This window comes from Pagrus major, chromosome 22, assembly GCF_040436345.1.
Source record: "Pagrus major chromosome 22, Pma_NU_1.0".
In the NCBI taxonomy this organism is placed as follows: Eukaryota; Metazoa; Chordata; class Actinopteri; order Spariformes; family Sparidae; genus Pagrus; species Pagrus major.
This window is the reverse complement of record NC_133236.1, coordinates 16,622,400-16,640,110: the sequence shown is the minus strand read 5'-3', so window position 1 is coordinate 16,640,110 and position 17,711 is coordinate 16,622,400. Positions and strand designations below refer to the sequence as shown.

Here is a 17,711-nt window from a genome sequence, read left to right as displayed (position 1 = left end):
CATTGCGAAGTTGTCACTTTGGGCTCAATGTAATAGTGATAACATTTCTCTACAATTTTTGAATTTTTACACACCAAACAGTCAATCAATTAATCGAGAATATAATCAGCATATTAATCCACAATCATGCACAATGAAGGTCAAACATACAAGTAAGGTAAGGTAATAATGAGCAAAACAAACACTTGTGAGAGGACGAGAACTAAAGTGCTTTATAAATTTCCTCCTTTCCTCATCCAATTATTAGTTTGATCAATTGATGGTAATTTATTTTGACGGCAGAAAGAAAGCGGATGTGACGTCGATGATATTGCGGAAGTGGCTGTTTGTTTTCAACCAATGGCAGCGTGTAACGCAAGTTTAGCGGGTGATTCAGTGCTCGAGTTCGGACGATCTGTTCGCGGGAAAGAGAAGCAGCTTCATCACGGATAAAGCTCGCGAGCTAACGATCGGACCAACTTCTCAGTGTTTTACAAACTAGTCCAGATCGTCTTCTACTGAAGTGTAGGGATGCTTTTCCGCTCAATCGTTGACAGAGGAGTGGGCAGACGAAGGCAGAATGGTAAGAGAATCAGTGTGTTTGTGGATATTGGTGGGGGTTTTCTGTTACTGGTTGCGCCCTGTGGTTTATTGTGCAACTGGGAAACTTAAGATAGCTTAACATCAAGGGTGACTTTACCTTAAAATGTTGTTTTTATATCTGGGGTTGTAGATAAAATCACCATGCTACAGTTTACAGTTTGATCTTTGGTCGTGAGATCTGGCTGTTGGCATGGCAGCAGAATTTAACTTTTCAAATGAGCTCAAATGAACTTTATTTTACGTTTTTCATGCGTAACGTGCTCCTCCACGTTTGCTTTATCAGCAGTAAAACCGACGTAAGACTCCCATAGAAGATAATAATTTATTTTTTACAGTGTGGATCAACATATGACAGAAGTAGTCAAGATAATGTGCAAAAAATTAAATGTTTAATGCATCAACCAGTGCTCCACTACCACGCATATATCAGGCTAAAGTAAAAAAAACAGTTGGAAAAACAAACCAAGCACAAATACGTTTGTAATCAGTAATCTGGACATTGAAATTCGGTGAAAATATGCAGTGTTGTATAAAGTTCCCAAAAGTTATACTTGAGTAAAAGTAAAGATATCATGTTAAAATATTGCTTTGGTTAAAGTGAAAGTCACCCATACAAATAGTACTTGAGTAAAAGTCTTAAAATATCTGAAATTGAATATACTTAAATATCAAAAGTACAAGTCAAAGTAAATTATACATGTATTTCCATGTATGCATGTGTTGTATACTATGCGCTGATTGGATATTCAGCACGTTTCTGATTATTGGAATCTGTTTGGTTTTTTTTAATCTGATTGTTGATTTAAAAAAGTCATTTTTAATCTGATGCAGCATGCAGTCTGAAAAGTAACTAGTAACTAAAGTTATTAAATTAATATAGTGAGTTAAAAGTACCATATTTGCCTCCAAAATGTAGCCGAGTGGAAGTACTAAGTAGCAGAAAGTGGAGTTAATCCTGTCAAGTACCTCAAATTTATGCTTAAGTGACCTCTGACTGCAGTGGAGTAAAATCACAAAACTGAAATGCTATCTCTGATCTTCCCAGCCCTCCCTGCAGATCCCTGGCTCAGGTACCCTCTGACGTCTCTGCTGGAGGGCTACCAGTGTGTCCGACATGACGAACACATCTCCTACGGCAACCTGGGCGACTCAGTGCCTCCGTTTGGACTGGCTTTCTCCTCTGGTAACACACCTGCACAGTATATACCATATTCTCATCAGATGATACACAACAGAGCTGGGAGCTGTTGCAGTTTATCTGTCTAACCGGTGCAGCCGCTCTTCTCTTCAGCTGGGGAGCCGCAGAACATCCTTGCAGCAGCTAATGAAGAAGGCATTGTTCGGATCTACGACACAGAGAGCCGCGAAAGGCCACTTCTTAAAGGTATGCGGAGAGACTTTTTCACAGCAGTTCTGTCCATGATCAGGACAGTGGCTCATTGTGTTTGTATGTTTGCAGAGTGGCTCGCTCATGAGAATGCTGTCTTTGACTTAGCCTGGGTACCAGGGGAGCCACAGATAGTAAGTACATAAGATTAATTTCATTAATCCACATTTATACACTTCATATTTGGTTCTTCTGAAATCATTTATTTTTGTTCTCTGTTTACTGGCTTGTTGTATTTCCTCATTATCTACCCTTCTTCATGTCACTACACTTGAAGCTCAGTGAAAACTCCTTTTCTTACAAACCAAGCCTTCTTTGACTGATTTTTAATGGTCATGTATCATCTGTAGGTGACTGCTGCCGGGGATCAGATGGCCAGGCTGTGGGATGTGAAGTCAGGGGAGCTTTTAGGCAGCTTCAAGGGCCACCTCTGCAGCCTCAAGTCTGTTGCGTTCACACCGCAGGAGAAAGGTATACCAGAGGGATATTTCTAACAATAAAGCCCACTGTTGATGGTGCATCTTGGTGGGGCAGCCTGTTATTCATCAGTGTTTATTTAAGCACTCACATGTTATTGTGGCATTAATAACCAGTAATACACACTGTATGCCGGGAAGAGAAAACAAGCTGATTTCAATTTTTTAGTATTTAATATCAAGTAGGTGCATACATGACACGAGAAACAGAATTTTTAATTTAGATGAAATACCTTTGGTTTTGACGATGCTTTGTCCTCTATTGAACAGCTGTGTTCTGTACTGGAGCCAGAGATGGAAACATTATGGTCTGGGACACCCGCTGCAGCAAAAAAGGTATCAGTCAGAAAATTTGTCAGACCCAGTCTTTATGAGATTTTAGGCTGAATTTATGGGGCAAATGCAGATAGATCACTCGGGGTATTTCACGTTTGGCAGTGTTTGTGATCAAGTTTCTGTCTTCCTCTCAGACGGTTTCTACAGACAGGTGAAACAGATCAGCGGCGCTCACAACAAAGCCGAGACGAACCCCCTCACCAAGACAAAGAAGAGGCGGGGCAGCGCACGAGGCATGGCTCCCAGTGTGGTGAGTTTCTTGCTGACAGCTGACAGAAACTTAGCCAATTTTCAACCAGCTTTTTCTCACAACACTGTTGGTAAACTTCTCTCCATGTTGCCTGCACCCAGATTTTAGGGCTGTTATATTAACTACAGATTGTACTTCCAGATACAAAGAATATTGTTATATCGAGAGAGAGCCGCCCCACTCTCTCTCTCTCTCTCTCTCTCTGTTGGATTAAACTGTCAAAACTAGGCAGCGCTGATAAACTATTTAAACATATTCTAGTGTACTATTTAGCTCCAATAGACAAAGTTTGCAAACTGGTAGTGGCCACCATATTGTATTGTGAAAACAGAGACTGAAAACACTTCAATCCTTTGCTGTGTAGGCAGATCTTTGAGCACCTGTTCTTTCTTGCAGGACACCCAGCAGAGCGTCACGGTGGTTTTGTTTCAGGATCAGCACACCCTCATCTCCTCTGGGGCTGTCGATGGGTAAGAAACTCCTGTTACTTGTTTCTAACAGGCAGCAAGCCTGTATTCAAAGACTCTCAAAGCAAAAATGATGAAATTCATTTTTCTATTTAATTCCTCTCAACCAGTGTAATCAAGATGTGGGACCTAAGAAAGAACTACACAGCACACCGTCAAGATCCTGTTCCTCTGCAGACGTACCTGTACCCGGGGTCATGCATGCGCATGCGACTGGGTTAGTTTTTTTGCAATACCTGACATCATTTTTACTGAAACATGCAAACAACCACAAGAAGCTGACAGGTGTTTTGCATGTGTTGCAGGTTATTCCGGTCTCGTTCTGGACTCCACGAGATCCAACGTTTTCTGTAACTGCACTGATGATAATATCTACATGTTCAATCTCAGCGGAATCAAAACGACTCCAGGTAAACGAGGACCACGCTCTGACTGTGCTTATTGTGTATCTGTGCCAAAATAGCCTTTTTGCCAGTTCATCACAAATACATTGCCATTGCTTATCACTAGATGGAGCTACACTGTCATGTGTGAGGGTTGACAGAGGAAATGTAGTGATGCAGAGATTCTACTATCTTGTTTCTTTCCTGAATGTAAACCCCTAATTTGACTGCTAATCAGCTCTGAATCAGCTGGTTAAGACTCATGCATTGCAGACTAGGTAGCAATTTTGAACAGTCACTGGAGTATTGATTAGACCACTTAGTGCACAAGAACTAAAGGACAGTTTAGTCGTCTGGTCCATTAGTTACAGCCCGAAACACTTCCTTTTAAGACTCATGTCGTCTGTTTGTATTACTCTGTTTCAGGCTCAATCTTTCTGCACTGAAATTTCATTCAGTGATTCTAACGTTGCTGTTTAATGTTCTCCACAGTTGAAGTTTTCAGTGGCCACCAGAACTCCTCGTTTTATGTGAAGTCCACTATTAGCCCAGACGACCAGTTCTTGGCCAGCGGTTCCAGTGACAATCACACATACATCTGGAAGGTGTGGTGTCTGTTTTAATGTGACATATTAGAATTATTCTTTGTGTGTGCTTGTATTGTTTCAGCCTGATTATGATGGTGTATTTTAGCATTTTTAAACCGAATTGTTACATTTCAGATCTCTGACCCGAACCATCCTCCCATGATGCTCCAAGGCCACAGCGAGGAGGTGACGTCCGTCGCCTGGTGCCCAACAGATTTCACTAAGGTGAGGTGACAAACCTTCATGTTTCTTTGTCCAGTATTAATTTTTCAAAGACTCCTTTAGTAATCCATCACAGCTATGGTAATCTCCATCCTGTTTTATTATTTGCAAAACCGATTGATTCAGAGGTTTTTCTGTTTCCCTGCTGTGAAGCTGAGCTGTTTTAATAGGCTCTGGTAAATCCCCACTGCTCTGTTGGCAGATTGCTTCCTGTTCTGATGACCACACTGTGCGGATCTGGAGGCTTCGTCGGGAAATGGACGGAGCGCAGGCTTCAGTAGGACAGGCCAACCTTGTGGGCTGGGCACGCTCGAAGTCTCCCTTAAGTAAGCATTTACAACCACCATTAACTGCTTTGTAACAATATAAACAATTTACACCAATATTGAACCAATAATCACTAATCTATCCGAGGACACTTAGCTAGTGGGTTGTGACGTGGTGTGAGAGCTAAGATGGCATTTCCTCATCAAAAAAATAGCTACTTATAGAAGTAATAAGTTAAAGTTGTGTCTGTAAGCTAGTGGCAGCTATAGTAAGCAGCAGTTTGCGGTTACTCTGGTGATATGCTGCTCCCTATTTGTTTGGCGTATGAATTTGACAGGTGGCTAATTCTTACACATTGCACCTTTTTTTTCTCTCTTTTTTTTAATTAACGAAGTTTAAGCCGGCTGCAACTTGTGCAAGAAAATGCTCAAATTAGGGTATAAAGGCATAAAGCATAAAAAACATATAAAAAACATAAAGCTGCTGTAAAGAGCCATCAGCAAATGCCTGCAATCACCCAAAATTGTTCTGTATTCACATTGGCTGCATCACCAAGTGCTGATAGTTGAGGTTTTAGTATGGATGTGATATAGGTCTTAGACTGGATTCATGCTGGTCTTAAAAAGTCTTGTTGAACCCTTCAGAAACCCAAATGAAAACAAAGTCACTCGAATGTCGACAAGGCTAACTTTTAACTTGTATGAGAAATGTGCAAGTCATAAATCCCTGCTGTCCTGCCCTTGAATGCAAAATGTGTCACTCAAAGTATTCATGGTGTCACATCTGAACTAACAAGGACTTTTGCTTTCTTAAGGGCCCCCGAGCAGAGCTGAAACAACCCCTGCCAAGACCCAGAGGATGGACAGTCATGCCGGCCTTACGTCACCACAGCTTGCAGCCTGCGCTCCCAGTGGCGCCGCCTTGCCTCTGCCCTCCAGCACCACATCACCCAAACCTTCTCAGGACGCTAAGGCTGCTGCTGCTCGCCAGAGAACACCAACTTCTATCAAAGAGTGGTTATCTCCGGGCCGTGGATCTCCCGGTCAGGTCAGCCTTCCGCTCCGTCGGGTGCTGAGCCCGTGTCCCCAGAGCCCTGCGGGCAGCGCCTCTCCCACAGAACGACGTGCCAAACGCAGGCTGGAGACTGGCAACAATGTATCCCCGAGCTGTGAGGGTGTAGAAGAGTTGGACTGTGTTAATGAACTCTACCCTGCAGCCAAGAGAAGCCGAGCCCTGTCTGGAATCTGCAGCCCCGCTCAGGAGAGCCAGGTACAAACAGGTTGCCACACGGAGGACAAGCAAGCATCATCGAGACAGAGCGGCAAGGAGAACTGTTCCCCCAGAGCAGCTGACTGGCTGTCAGCGATGAGCCAAAAGATGAGGAAAGGTCAAGGAAGCCCCAGTGCACCCAGAAGCCCCAGTGGCTCAAAAAAACAAGAAGGCAAGACACCAGCTTCACCGGTAAGCACAAAAATCTTCACTACCCTTCTCTCAGTAGTATTAATGCTAACTGCACATTTAAATGTAAGATCAATGCAGCTTTCATGCCTGTAAGGTAGATATGAAGCCTCTGCTAGCATAACATGACCACATAACTGCATCGTTCCATGACACGCCCCTCTCACTCTCTTCGCGCGTTTCCTGTCTGCCTCTGTACTATCAACTATCCCATAAAGACAAAAAACTTGCCCAGAAAAAGTCCTTGCAGTCAGTTAGCTTAGCACAATGACTAGAAGTGTGGGAAAATGGCTATCCTGAGTTAACAATATCTGCTGTTCACCAGCACATCCTAAAGCTTCACTTATTAACACATTATATGTCATTATATCCCGTTTTAGGACTTAACCAGACTTACTCCTGTTTCTGTCTTTGTATGAAGCTAAGCTAACCATCTGCTGGTGGGAGCTTCATATTTACTATATAGACATGAGAGTGGTATTGATCTTCTCGTGTAACTCTCAAGAAAGTGAATAATGGCACGTTCCAGTTATTTCCTTAAGGCAGAGTGAACCACTGCACTTATTTCGGACTAGAAGAATTTCTTCATGGACACACAAATAATTTGTCATTTCTTTTGGCTGTGCACCATTAACGCCTTCACTGACTTCCACTTACTTGGAATGTTGTCAGCCTAGAAATACAAGCTCACTCCTCCACTTTGGGAAAGAATAACTGCATTACAATAGAAATACACTGGCTTTAGCGGTGATTTTGGTCTTTCCCTCCGTATGCAGTGCAAATTTTCATATGCATGGGAATGTTTTCTATCTAATATTATAGTTGACCTTTTTGTTCTTTTTGTTTTGCAGACCATCCGCTCACCACATGCCATGAAGAAAATCTCTACGTATTTCTCAAGAAGGCCTCTGGAGTGAATGCTCCTGCCAGTCAGATGCTCTGTGCTTCTGTTTAAAATGTTTTATTTAGAGTATTTTTAACCTGAACCCACTGACAAGAAGCCTCTAAGAACACTGATCTATGTCCAGATGAACCCAGAAGGCATAAAGATTGAAAAAAACACAGTTCTGAATATTTGATGCTGCAGTTTTCACATCCCCGAGAGGCTGTTTTAATTTAATTGGGTCATAGGTTTTGCAGTTGCCTCCTACACAATTTTCTGGAGCTGTGCAGAATTCTCTGGTTGAAAAAAACGATTGCAGGTTGCTGAGTAGATTTTTCATTTCACTCAAACCTGACAGCTCTTAGGGATGCTTTAGTGTTTTACAGGAGAACGCTCAATAGTTGTTGTTCAGGAGGTCAACACTGTGTTAGTCGCCAAGTGCAGAGAGCGCTTTGTCTGCAGGTGTGGACATTTTAAATACTGCTAAAAGAAATTAACATTTATTGATTCACATCTTGAACAGTTTTATGAACTTCACTAAGATGTATTGCTTTGTCTTTGTGAGTTTTTTCATGTATGGGTTTTGATTCTGCAAATGTAATTTTTTTTCTTGAACAAATGTTCAAGCTGTTTATATGTACAAAATAACCGATGATTGTTGGTTGGTTCCTTTGTATTTAACTGACACAATTTTGCTGTGGTCAGATTTATTAAATTGAAAATTGTTTTCAGAGTGTGTGGAATACTGTTGGTTGCATATTATCAGTGAAATGTGTTTGTGAGATTAAGAGTGCATGATGGTGAGACATGCGTGACAGTAAAATCATCACTTTGATCATTTCCTGCAGTAGTTACCAGTTTTGTTTCCTTGTGACCTGTCCTCGCAGGCTACACATAATCTTTTTCTTCTTTTATGGTTTTATTGCATGTTTTTAGGGGTATAGTTACGGAGAGTTAAAGGAGTTCTGTGGAACTTCTGTGATGTGCTGGAAATTGGCCGTTAGTTTATGTTAGCAGACCCCATTTCTAAGCGTTAGCTACTGTTGCTTGCTGTTAGCGGAGCAGAGGGACACTGAGATGAGGCATAAAGTCACATCCTTTTGAACTGTTGCAGAAAATCCGACCAGAGTCCTTCACAAAGTAAACCCACAGTCCAGCAGAATTAAACCACTTAAATTGCCTTCAGGCTTGTATAGGCAACCGAGAGAGACGAGGAAGGTCTAATTTTTCATATCACATTACTATCCGCTCACATATGGCCAATAAAAAAGTGATTAATACATGTATATTGCTAAATATATATATATATATATATATATATATATAATATATATATATATATATATATATATATATATATATATATATATATATATATATATATAGAGCCCCTTTAAAATAATTGGTAACACTTTAAATAAAGTCCTTGTAACAAACATTAATTAATAGGTAATATTGTTCTTATGAGTCCTTATGAAATGCTAATTATGCTAATAATAATTCAGTAATTTAAAAGAAAAGATTAGAGGAAAGTCTGCAAGTTAAATGTGCCTTCCTTGTTTTTTCTATTCAGTTAAGCCTCATGTCCCCTCACTGGGGTCCTGACCCCGAGGTTGGGGACCAATAATGTAATGTAGATTCAAGAATCAGGATTTTGTTGTCACTTTGGTTGTACACTCGTGAAATTCTTTGGCTGAAAGACACCACTACATAAATAGTAAAAAAGTAATATAATGTATAAAGAAATAAGAGTAAAAGTAAGCAATGAGGTATAAAGCAATAAAAAAGTTTAAAGGGAACAGGTATGAAACAGCAGGAATAAGGTGCATATTTCTATATAAATATATATGTACATAAGACAAACTGACAGAGGATTTTGTATAATAGCAATAAGTATAAACAATATAATAATAAACTTTATTTATATAGCACCTTTAAAAACAGAGTTTACAAGCGCTTTGACAAACAAGCAAAAGCAGGAAACTCAAGATGACAATATTACAGAATAAACACTCAACAGTCAAGTCAAGCACAAGGAAGCCTATTCTGAGGTGAATTTAAAACAAGAAGGCAGACTGTCATTACTGCTGCTGCACCTTCAGCAACCTACATTTTAGACGCTATACCATTTATTACATTTAAATCACTTCTTAAAATCCACTTTATAAACCCATTTTTCATTTTTCTATCTTCGTATTCCCTTTACTGCTCTTAGTCTAATTATCTTAGTCTGCTTTTTCTTACCGTCCTTTACCGTTTTCATTTGTTTATTGTTAATCTATTTATTATCCTTTATTCTTTTTACTGCTCTTAATCTTTTTATCTGTTGTGATGCCGTGCTCTTATGGTCCTATATTGATTTTATTCTTTTATCTGTCTCTATTTTTGCATGTCTTTCCCTCTCTTTCTTTTTCTGTGATCTTGGCTGTTTTATGGCTTTTATTCCTTTAACTTGTAATGACTCAAATTTACTTATTGTGCTTTTACATTTTGTGTTCTGCCTTCTTGTTTTAACTCAGCTTTTTATTATTAATAATGTAATATTCTGTTTATACTTATGCTATTGTACAAAATTGTCTCTATTATACTTAATTTCTGTTACATTCTGTGTTTATATTTAGTTATGTACATATACATGTATATACATATTTGATAGGGTTAGGGTCAGGGCTGATTTAAAGGGATAAATGTGCAGTACTTAATAACCACACCCTGTCTCATGATTTGATTTTACTTTGAAATGTCTGATTCTTTCCCTCTAATAAAATGAAACATGGACGTTTTACATCCCCTGGTAGCATGCACATAATAGAAATAAGCAAAATATATGTCCGGTTAAGGTCTAATTTTATGTTAATAAAATCAAAGTACTGCTTTATCTATACAGTAATTAACATTAACCATGTTTAGTTAATGATGTTTGGGGCTAAATGAACTACTACTGCTGCCACTCCTCATTCTACTGTACAACGTCACGTATTTGTTTTCACATGTCACATGGTCAGGGACAGCAATCTGCGCGACGTGATTGGCTTATAAAGTTTCCAGCTTTTTGATTCTCCGCTTCTGATTGGCCGATAGAGACGTCCCTCAGTGACGTACACCTGTCAGGCTCTGCAGTCCACGGAACAGTCAAGCCGAGCAGACAGCGAAGGAGCGGCTGTACGGGGAGTGTTTTTACGGCTGTCTGCTCAGCACGACATCTAGTAAATTGTCCGATTCAAGACCACTCGGTGTTTTTAGAGGCATTGGAAACGAAACTACCGCTCTGTATTCACCGAAGGATGTAGATAAAACAAAGTCACTCGAATGTCGACGAGGCTAACTTTTAAGTGCTAAATGAGTCGTCGAGCGAAATTGAACTTCATCGATCGTGGACAGTTGTTCGGAAAACACTCAGCAGAAGTCTAACTTGGATTAAAACCAGCGGTTGAAGACTTGGACTTGGTGTCTATAAGAAGAACTACATGAATTTAACGTGGCAACTATCTTTTCTAACTTTTTTCTCCTCAACGGCGGTGCATACCGTTGTCGTAGAGGCATAACTGCTACATTAACGCTAGCTAATTTTAGCAAGCTAGCTAGCTGCGTTAGCTGGCAGCCCAACACAAAACAGTAGTTTGCTACTGGCAGAACTTTACAACTTACTTTTTAATGGCAATGTCTTTCATACGTTTTGCAACAGGTAGACCTTTTGCAAACACGACGAGGAAGTAAAAAACGAAATTTATAAATCCGAGTTATCATGTTCTTTTGTTAGTAAGTTCAGGTTATACTACGGGCAATGTCATGAGTCTCAGTTTGTCTTTCTGTATCGTGTTTTGAAGATTGTCCCGAATAACTAGTCGTCCTAATGATGCAGCCTTTGGACACAGTCTAACCCCAATACCGAGCGACCATGTTGGATCATACAGAATAACACAAGACTTGGACAGGAGACGAGCTACAAGTCGTGCAGTTGGCTCCATGTTTTTGTGCTGATGCAGAAGAGGAAACCTTTCATTTGACCGAGGGGATAGCTTGTCTCAAGTGTTCGCCAGTTTATGCATCAAAATGTCGGCCATCTCCGCATCCGAGAAAGTGGACGGGTTTACGCGAAAGTCCGTGAGGAAGGCCCAGAAACAGAGAAAATCCCAGGGCTCGTCTCAGTACCGCACTCAGAGCGCTCCAGTTGAGCTTTCACCGCTGCCGCAGCTCAAAGGTACGGTAAGAGGATGAAAGGGTCTGCCGCTTAAAATAGGCTGTCAACACCAGGGTGTACACGTTATGTCCACTGCTGTATGCGCAGCAGTCACACTCAGCATGCCTAATACAATGGAAATTTGCACATTTTCACACACTGTATTGTGCTGTGTGTTGAACCCTGCTGGGTAGATGAACATAATGGTGCAAAAGTTGTGGAAACATCTCCAAATATTTCCTTCTTTGTTATTTACTGCTTTGACCACAGGGCATTTGGACCATAAACTACGCTGACTGCCTGCCAAAGTGCATCACATTAGTTTTGTGTTCTTATTTCAGTATGTTGATGCTGGTTGAGACTTGTATGTCCAAAGGCAAGTCCAAAAAAGTCACAGCTTTTATTTTCATATGTACAATAAACTAAAGTCTCTCCCTGTACAATTAAATTCTCATTTGCTGTCCACTCTGAATGGCTTTGTACAATGAAACACAAGATATTAGTCAAACATATATTTAAAACAAAAGATATATATACTAGGGCCCAACCAATACTTGATTTTTGGGGCCAATACTGATATTAGGAAGGAAGATTCTGACATCGATGTTTTGGCTGAGATTTTTTGCAATGATACATTATACAGAACAAGCATGTATGACTACATGAAAGTTTGTAAATGCCTTCATGCTACAGAAATGAGAGAATACAGTTATTAGATAGTTATTAATATACACATATGCATAAACATGCAGTGCATCTTTTGAATCTCCAGCAAGATGGTGATGATAATGTGGTCCGCATAATGTGGTCCGCATTAAAAGTTTGACATCTGGAAGACACTGTGCATCAACTTTGACTGTGTGTGAGCACTAAGCATCTTTGTTAAAAACACAGAGTCCACCTGTCCTTGTTCCGCTATAGTCCTCTGTCGGCTCAGAACAAGGTCCGCCCGTCGAGTGCAACAGCTTGATCCCAAGTTATAGGTAGATAGATAAATCACAGTTTAAAAAACAATTCTGCAAATGTAGCAGAATTTGGAGGACCTACTGGTTGCTGCATCTTCGTACCCCGCCGTTTCCATAGCATTAATTTCAATGATCCCCCAAAGTTGGTTATCAACACTTTCGTTAAAAATATGCAACTGAGTCAGGGTGATTTACGGTTATCACAATAAACTTTATTGTCCAAAATTACATTAGTGAACTAAAACAGTAAATTTGCTGGGGATTTAATAACTATAAATTATCACAAGCTTCTTTTTCTGCATCATACTCTCCCAAAAAAGAGTTTCATATCAGCGCATATTGGGCAACATATGTGCCGATACTGATATATCTGTCAAAGGACGATATCAGCTGATAATTTCGGCTGACTGATATATCAGTCAGGCTCAAATATATACAGAAGACAATTCACATCCTGCAAATATACCGTGTCAGTACAGATATAAAGAATAATACAAATATACAGTACAGGGATGCACAATATGGATTTTTTCAGCCTATCAGATAACCAATAATTACCTGCTTCTCATGGCCAATGCCAATGACATAACCAATAATTTCACATTTTTATATTTAAATCAACACTATTGAACTTTCTACAGAAAGATAGTTGATTGTTGAGTCAGTCAGTCCATCTATCCATCATCTGTAACCCACTTATCTTTTGCAGGGTCACAGGGGTCTGCAGTTGATTCAAGCTAACATTTGGCAATTGGCAGCATACACCAGTCTCATGCCCAGATCGTCAAATACCAAATCTGCACTTTGGTGTCGGACCCGAACCGTTAACCGGAATTTCTTTAAAAGTTACATAGTGCTGCTTTAAAGCTGAGAGTAAGAAAGACAAAGACCTGGTGAGCAAAAATAGATGATTTGAAAGTCAGCATACACAGCTCTAATTTGTTGTTTTAAAACTCAGACGCTTGTTCCTCCTCTCTATACCCTTGCGACACATGTACGGTATTACAAATTCCAGCTGTGCTGACAACAGTGTGCTGCACTTCTTCTTCGTCGTCTTTGTGTTTGACAGATTGCAAACCAACTTTAGAATAGCATTTAGAAGATTCTGCTTATAGCTATTACTGGCTACATTTATCGGCTATAATTTCACAGATACTGATATAAAGCCAATAATATGAATTTCCCAATATCAGGCCCATATTTAGTGTGCATCCCTAGTACAGTATCAGTGCAATATGAAGTGAAAACAGCATTTGAAAAAAAGAAAGGCACAGTAATGATGTCCTCTCTACACCTTGACAAGTTTACATTTTGTGATGTTAGAAAGCCCTTTCCAGTACAAACATGCTGAATTGTAGCTCAAGTGCTGTGCCAGAGGCACGATTGCTGGAACACCTAAAATAAGAAGCACGCCGCTGGCTTTACTCACACACTTACTCATTCTCATACACTGTCCAAATCATCCCAGAAATGGTCACAAGCCACTGAAAGGTATCACAATGCTGCACCTGGGGAATTAGAACTACCTGTTGAGTACCAGATAATTTGTTTTTGCAGCTTGTCTGTCAAGAGTTCATCCGCACCCTGAAGTAGTGTGTGTGTTCTTATCGTTTATAGAGTTTTAGAACTGCAGTGGAGAATACAGGACAGCAAAAAATGCTTCAAGTGAAACATGACACTGTGTGGGATAATATGGGTGGCCATTATCAAACTTCGGAGAGTCTGTTGTCAGTTGATGCAGTGCTCTGTTGTAGGTGGAGGTAAACGTGGGGTGGGGGTCTGCTAAGGTTTGGCATTTGACCTCATCATGGAGTCTGTTCCCTACCTGTCAAGTGTAACAGTGCTCTTCCTAAGTCCTGAACTTAGTATTTATTTGTCAATCACACATGACAATTTGATATTCATGTGGACTGAGAATTGTTAAGTCTCGCAACCCTTGCAGTGGTTTCTACCAGTTGGAAGTTTTCTTCTCTGGTGAAGAGTCATTGATTTATACTTTTTATACTTGCATGTTGAACACACCATGATATGAGCTCAAATGGTATTTTTCATAGATACAATGATCTGTTGTGATGCTTGTTAGTTACCATGCTCATGGTACTTGGCAGCAGTTGGTTAGAACTGGCAGCTTTATGCCCTTGTAAAGAATCCAAAACAAAAGTGGACCCACTTGGACCAAATTAAATGTCATACAAAAAGAAACAATTTTTCTTCTTCACACAATATTTTTCTTTCAAAAACTGTGCTAACTTGAAAAATCTAAGCATGTTCCTGACTGGATAACCGTCGGCCATCTTCCTGTAGCCTGCAGCTAAGTCAGACAGAGCTGAGCCTTCGTACGACTGTGTGTTTAAGTTCCATTCACACTGACACGTGCATTTCAACTGTTGACTTAAACATGTTTTCACAAGTTATTTCACTGTAACGCACCATGCATCTTGGATTGTTTACATTAAGCTAGCATAATATAGACGTATGGAAATGCAAAGTAAAATTAACATTGGGGTTGTGGTTGAACCTTGTCTGCTAAGCTACAGTACATCAGCGATGAAACATAACCTGTAACACTAGAATAAACAATAACTGTCATATAGAGACAATATAATATCAAATTAGAAATCCTTAATCAATTAAATCCTGAAAAAAAATATAATTTGACATATTGCCTCTGTGCAGCCATCGCTAATATCAACTGGCTACTTTATTTTTCATTTTTGAAAAATCAAAATGTCATAAAATCTGATGATTCATTTTCTCACCCTTATGCAGACAAGCCTCAACAGCTTATCACTGGTGTCAATGTTAGCGGAGAGCGAGCACAGTTGAAGTCAGGTAGACTTGCCTGGTCAAGTAGTTGGAACTTTACAACATGATGCAACTTCTCTCAGATGAGTTGGCATCAACAATCACTGCTACCGTACAATTTAAACGATCGTAGGAAAAGTAGTGTCTTATTTTCTATTTTGAATATTCTATGATGCATTCAGAGGGCAGACGGTTAAAAGAGGCAGTTCCCCAGCTGTTTGAAACACTTGGCATGATTTTCTGAACAAGAGCATTGCACCAAAACAACACCCAAAATTGACATGAAACAGCATGGCAGCAACTGTCTTGTTGACGAGTGTGAAAGTGACAGCCAAATGATCCGAGTTTCTTCCACTAAAAGCTTGAGGTTGATTTGTGCCTTGTCATGGTGACTACAGCTGGCATAGAGTTAAGAAAATCTGTATTTCAGTTATTATCAATTGTCTTTATTTGAAAGGGGGGTGCAGATTATTAACTTGATCATTGATTCTGCCTATCATGGATTTATCCGTCATCTTTTGTGTATTGTCCTCATTTATTACAAGGGGGCATTGCATTATAGTATTTGACTATAATTCAGGCAGAATGTTAATTATATCAGTGTCATGTAGAAAGCAACCTTTTTAAAGAGCTTGTAAAACCAGTTTTTAATTTCTAGGAAATGTGTTGGAGTGTTGTAATTAATTATTGGCAGAGCTGTAAGGTGTTTACTGCTGAGGATCAATTGGCACGTGATGTACATGGAGGCACCAGAGGGCTACCCACTCACTAAAAGTTAGACTCGTGCTGCTTTTGGGACATTTGTGTCAGTGAGTCAGTTTGAGAACATTACAAGGGAGCTTCTACTAATCAGGCGGAAGAGAAGAAAACTGATGCCCCTATGAATGGAGAGACAGTTTGAATCATAGCTATGAGATGCAGGTATTATAATAATAAGCAAATGTTACAATGCCATTATATAAGACAAGAATGAGAAACTTTAGCTGCGTGCTAATTAGGGATGCCCTATATGGATTTTTTCCAGCTGATACTGATAACCGATAATTACCTGCTCCTCATGGCCAATACCGTTACGATAACAGATACTCTAACATTTTTGTATTAAAGAGAAGTTGATAACCTGTAGATTATGAACACCTGAATTTAAGAGGCCGAGATGTAGTGAGATGGATAATTTGATAACACTAAGTACACTTTTCCCCCTCCCCTCTAAACCCTTGCAGAACATATATTGCGTGCTGTGGTTGTTCTTCTCTGTTTCTCTGTTTATTGGCAGATCACAGACCAACTGTAAAGAAGCATGCCATCACCTATGGTATCAGAGCGCAGAGATGCAAGACTTCTCAATGAAAGCAATGTGGCTTTCTATTATTGTCTCAATTTATCTGTAATCATTTCACCAATACCTAATACATTTCACAATATCTGGCCAATCATTTATCAGCCCAATATTTATATCGTGCATCCCAATTGCTAATAATCCTCCACTGCGGCCAACAAACCTTTGGCTAACACTGAAGGTAGCTCTATCAATACTTTAGCTGTAATGACTCTGAAGTTGGAGAATAACATGACGCATGGACTTGATATTTTCTTGTGAAGCCCAGTTGTGTATAAGGACCTAGAAGTTCATTTGTCTTGATCATTGCTAACGTATGCTCACTCCTAGTACTTTGTTAAGATAGCTTGCTGTCTGTGTCAGGTTCCTTACGCCTTGTTGTAAAAGTCGGACACAGGTGTAACAAAGGAATGTGATTTCTTCTATGTATTCAATTTTTGTTTTGGATGAATTTGTCTGTTGAATATTGTGATTCAATGTCAATGTTCCCACCTACACACACAAACATATTTACATAGTAAAGTTGACAACAATCTTTTTTTCAAGGTCGACTAACTTGCTTGTGTTAGGACTTTTTATTGCACATCATCATCTGCATCAACTGAGGGAGCTTTCTCAGTTGTCATAGAACAATGGATTTCAGACTTTCCTTTTTTTCTGAGCACTTTCAGGACTTCCTGTCCTTGTGTAAGAAAGTGTATTTTTCCCTGTATTCATAAATAGGAATCCATAAATAATACATTTGTATTTCTGCTTACTGTGAAGCCCACATTTGTGCCTTACCTTGAGCATGTTTGCAGGACCAGTAACAATTGTCGAAACTTGCTTAAAGTGACTGAATTGCAATCTGTTGTCTATTAGCACACAATTGTATGACTCATGATTCAAAAACAGTAATGTCTGTGGTTAGCTACATGCACAGGCATGGCTGTCCATACTTGCGGCATGTTAAGGTGTTGATTTTGTTGAAACAGTTTAGATGTAATATAAATGTCCGCTTTAAAACGAACTTGCTTCCTGCTGGCAACTTGAACCATCTCTAACAGAGCACGAGTGCAGTATTTGTAGTGCTTGGGGTACATGGAAACAAAATAATGGTGGTATTGTGCATCAGCTCATGGCAT

The 17,711-nt window shown here is 39.7% G+C and overlaps 2 protein-coding genes across 3 annotated transcripts in view; both read left to right on the top strand.

Annotated features, from left to right (window-relative positions):
- The first annotated feature begins 373 nt into the window (after positions 1-373).
- On the top strand, positions 374-8,136 carry dtl (denticleless E3 ubiquitin protein ligase homolog (Drosophila)). The gene is made up of 15 exons (XM_073493109.1): positions 374-562; positions 1,628-1,765; positions 1,874-1,966; positions 2,042-2,103; positions 2,320-2,440; positions 2,716-2,781; positions 2,916-3,031; positions 3,428-3,501; positions 3,609-3,715; positions 3,804-3,908; positions 4,374-4,486; positions 4,604-4,693; positions 4,893-5,016; positions 5,772-6,418; positions 7,267-8,136. Exons 1-15 carry the CDS (start codon positions 511-513, stop codon positions 7,330-7,332), a joined length of 1,974 nt encoding a protein of 657 aa, XP_073349210.1. The 5' UTR covers positions 374-510; the 3' UTR covers positions 7,333-8,136.
- A 2,305-nt stretch (positions 8,137-10,441) lies between these two features.
- The window catches only part of ppp2r5a (protein phosphatase 2, regulatory subunit B', alpha isoform), a 48,787-nt gene continuing 41,517 nt past the window's right edge, over positions 10,442-17,711 (top strand). The window contains exon 1 of one of the 2 annotated variants that reach the window (XM_073492395.1): positions 10,442-11,499. In XM_073492395.1, the coding sequence (XP_073348496.1) occupies positions 11,352-11,499 (148 nt within the window). In that variant the 5' untranslated portion in view covers positions 10,442-11,351. The remainder of the gene's footprint in view (positions 11,500-17,711) is intronic. The other variant, XM_073492396.1, reaches the window with a different exon arrangement.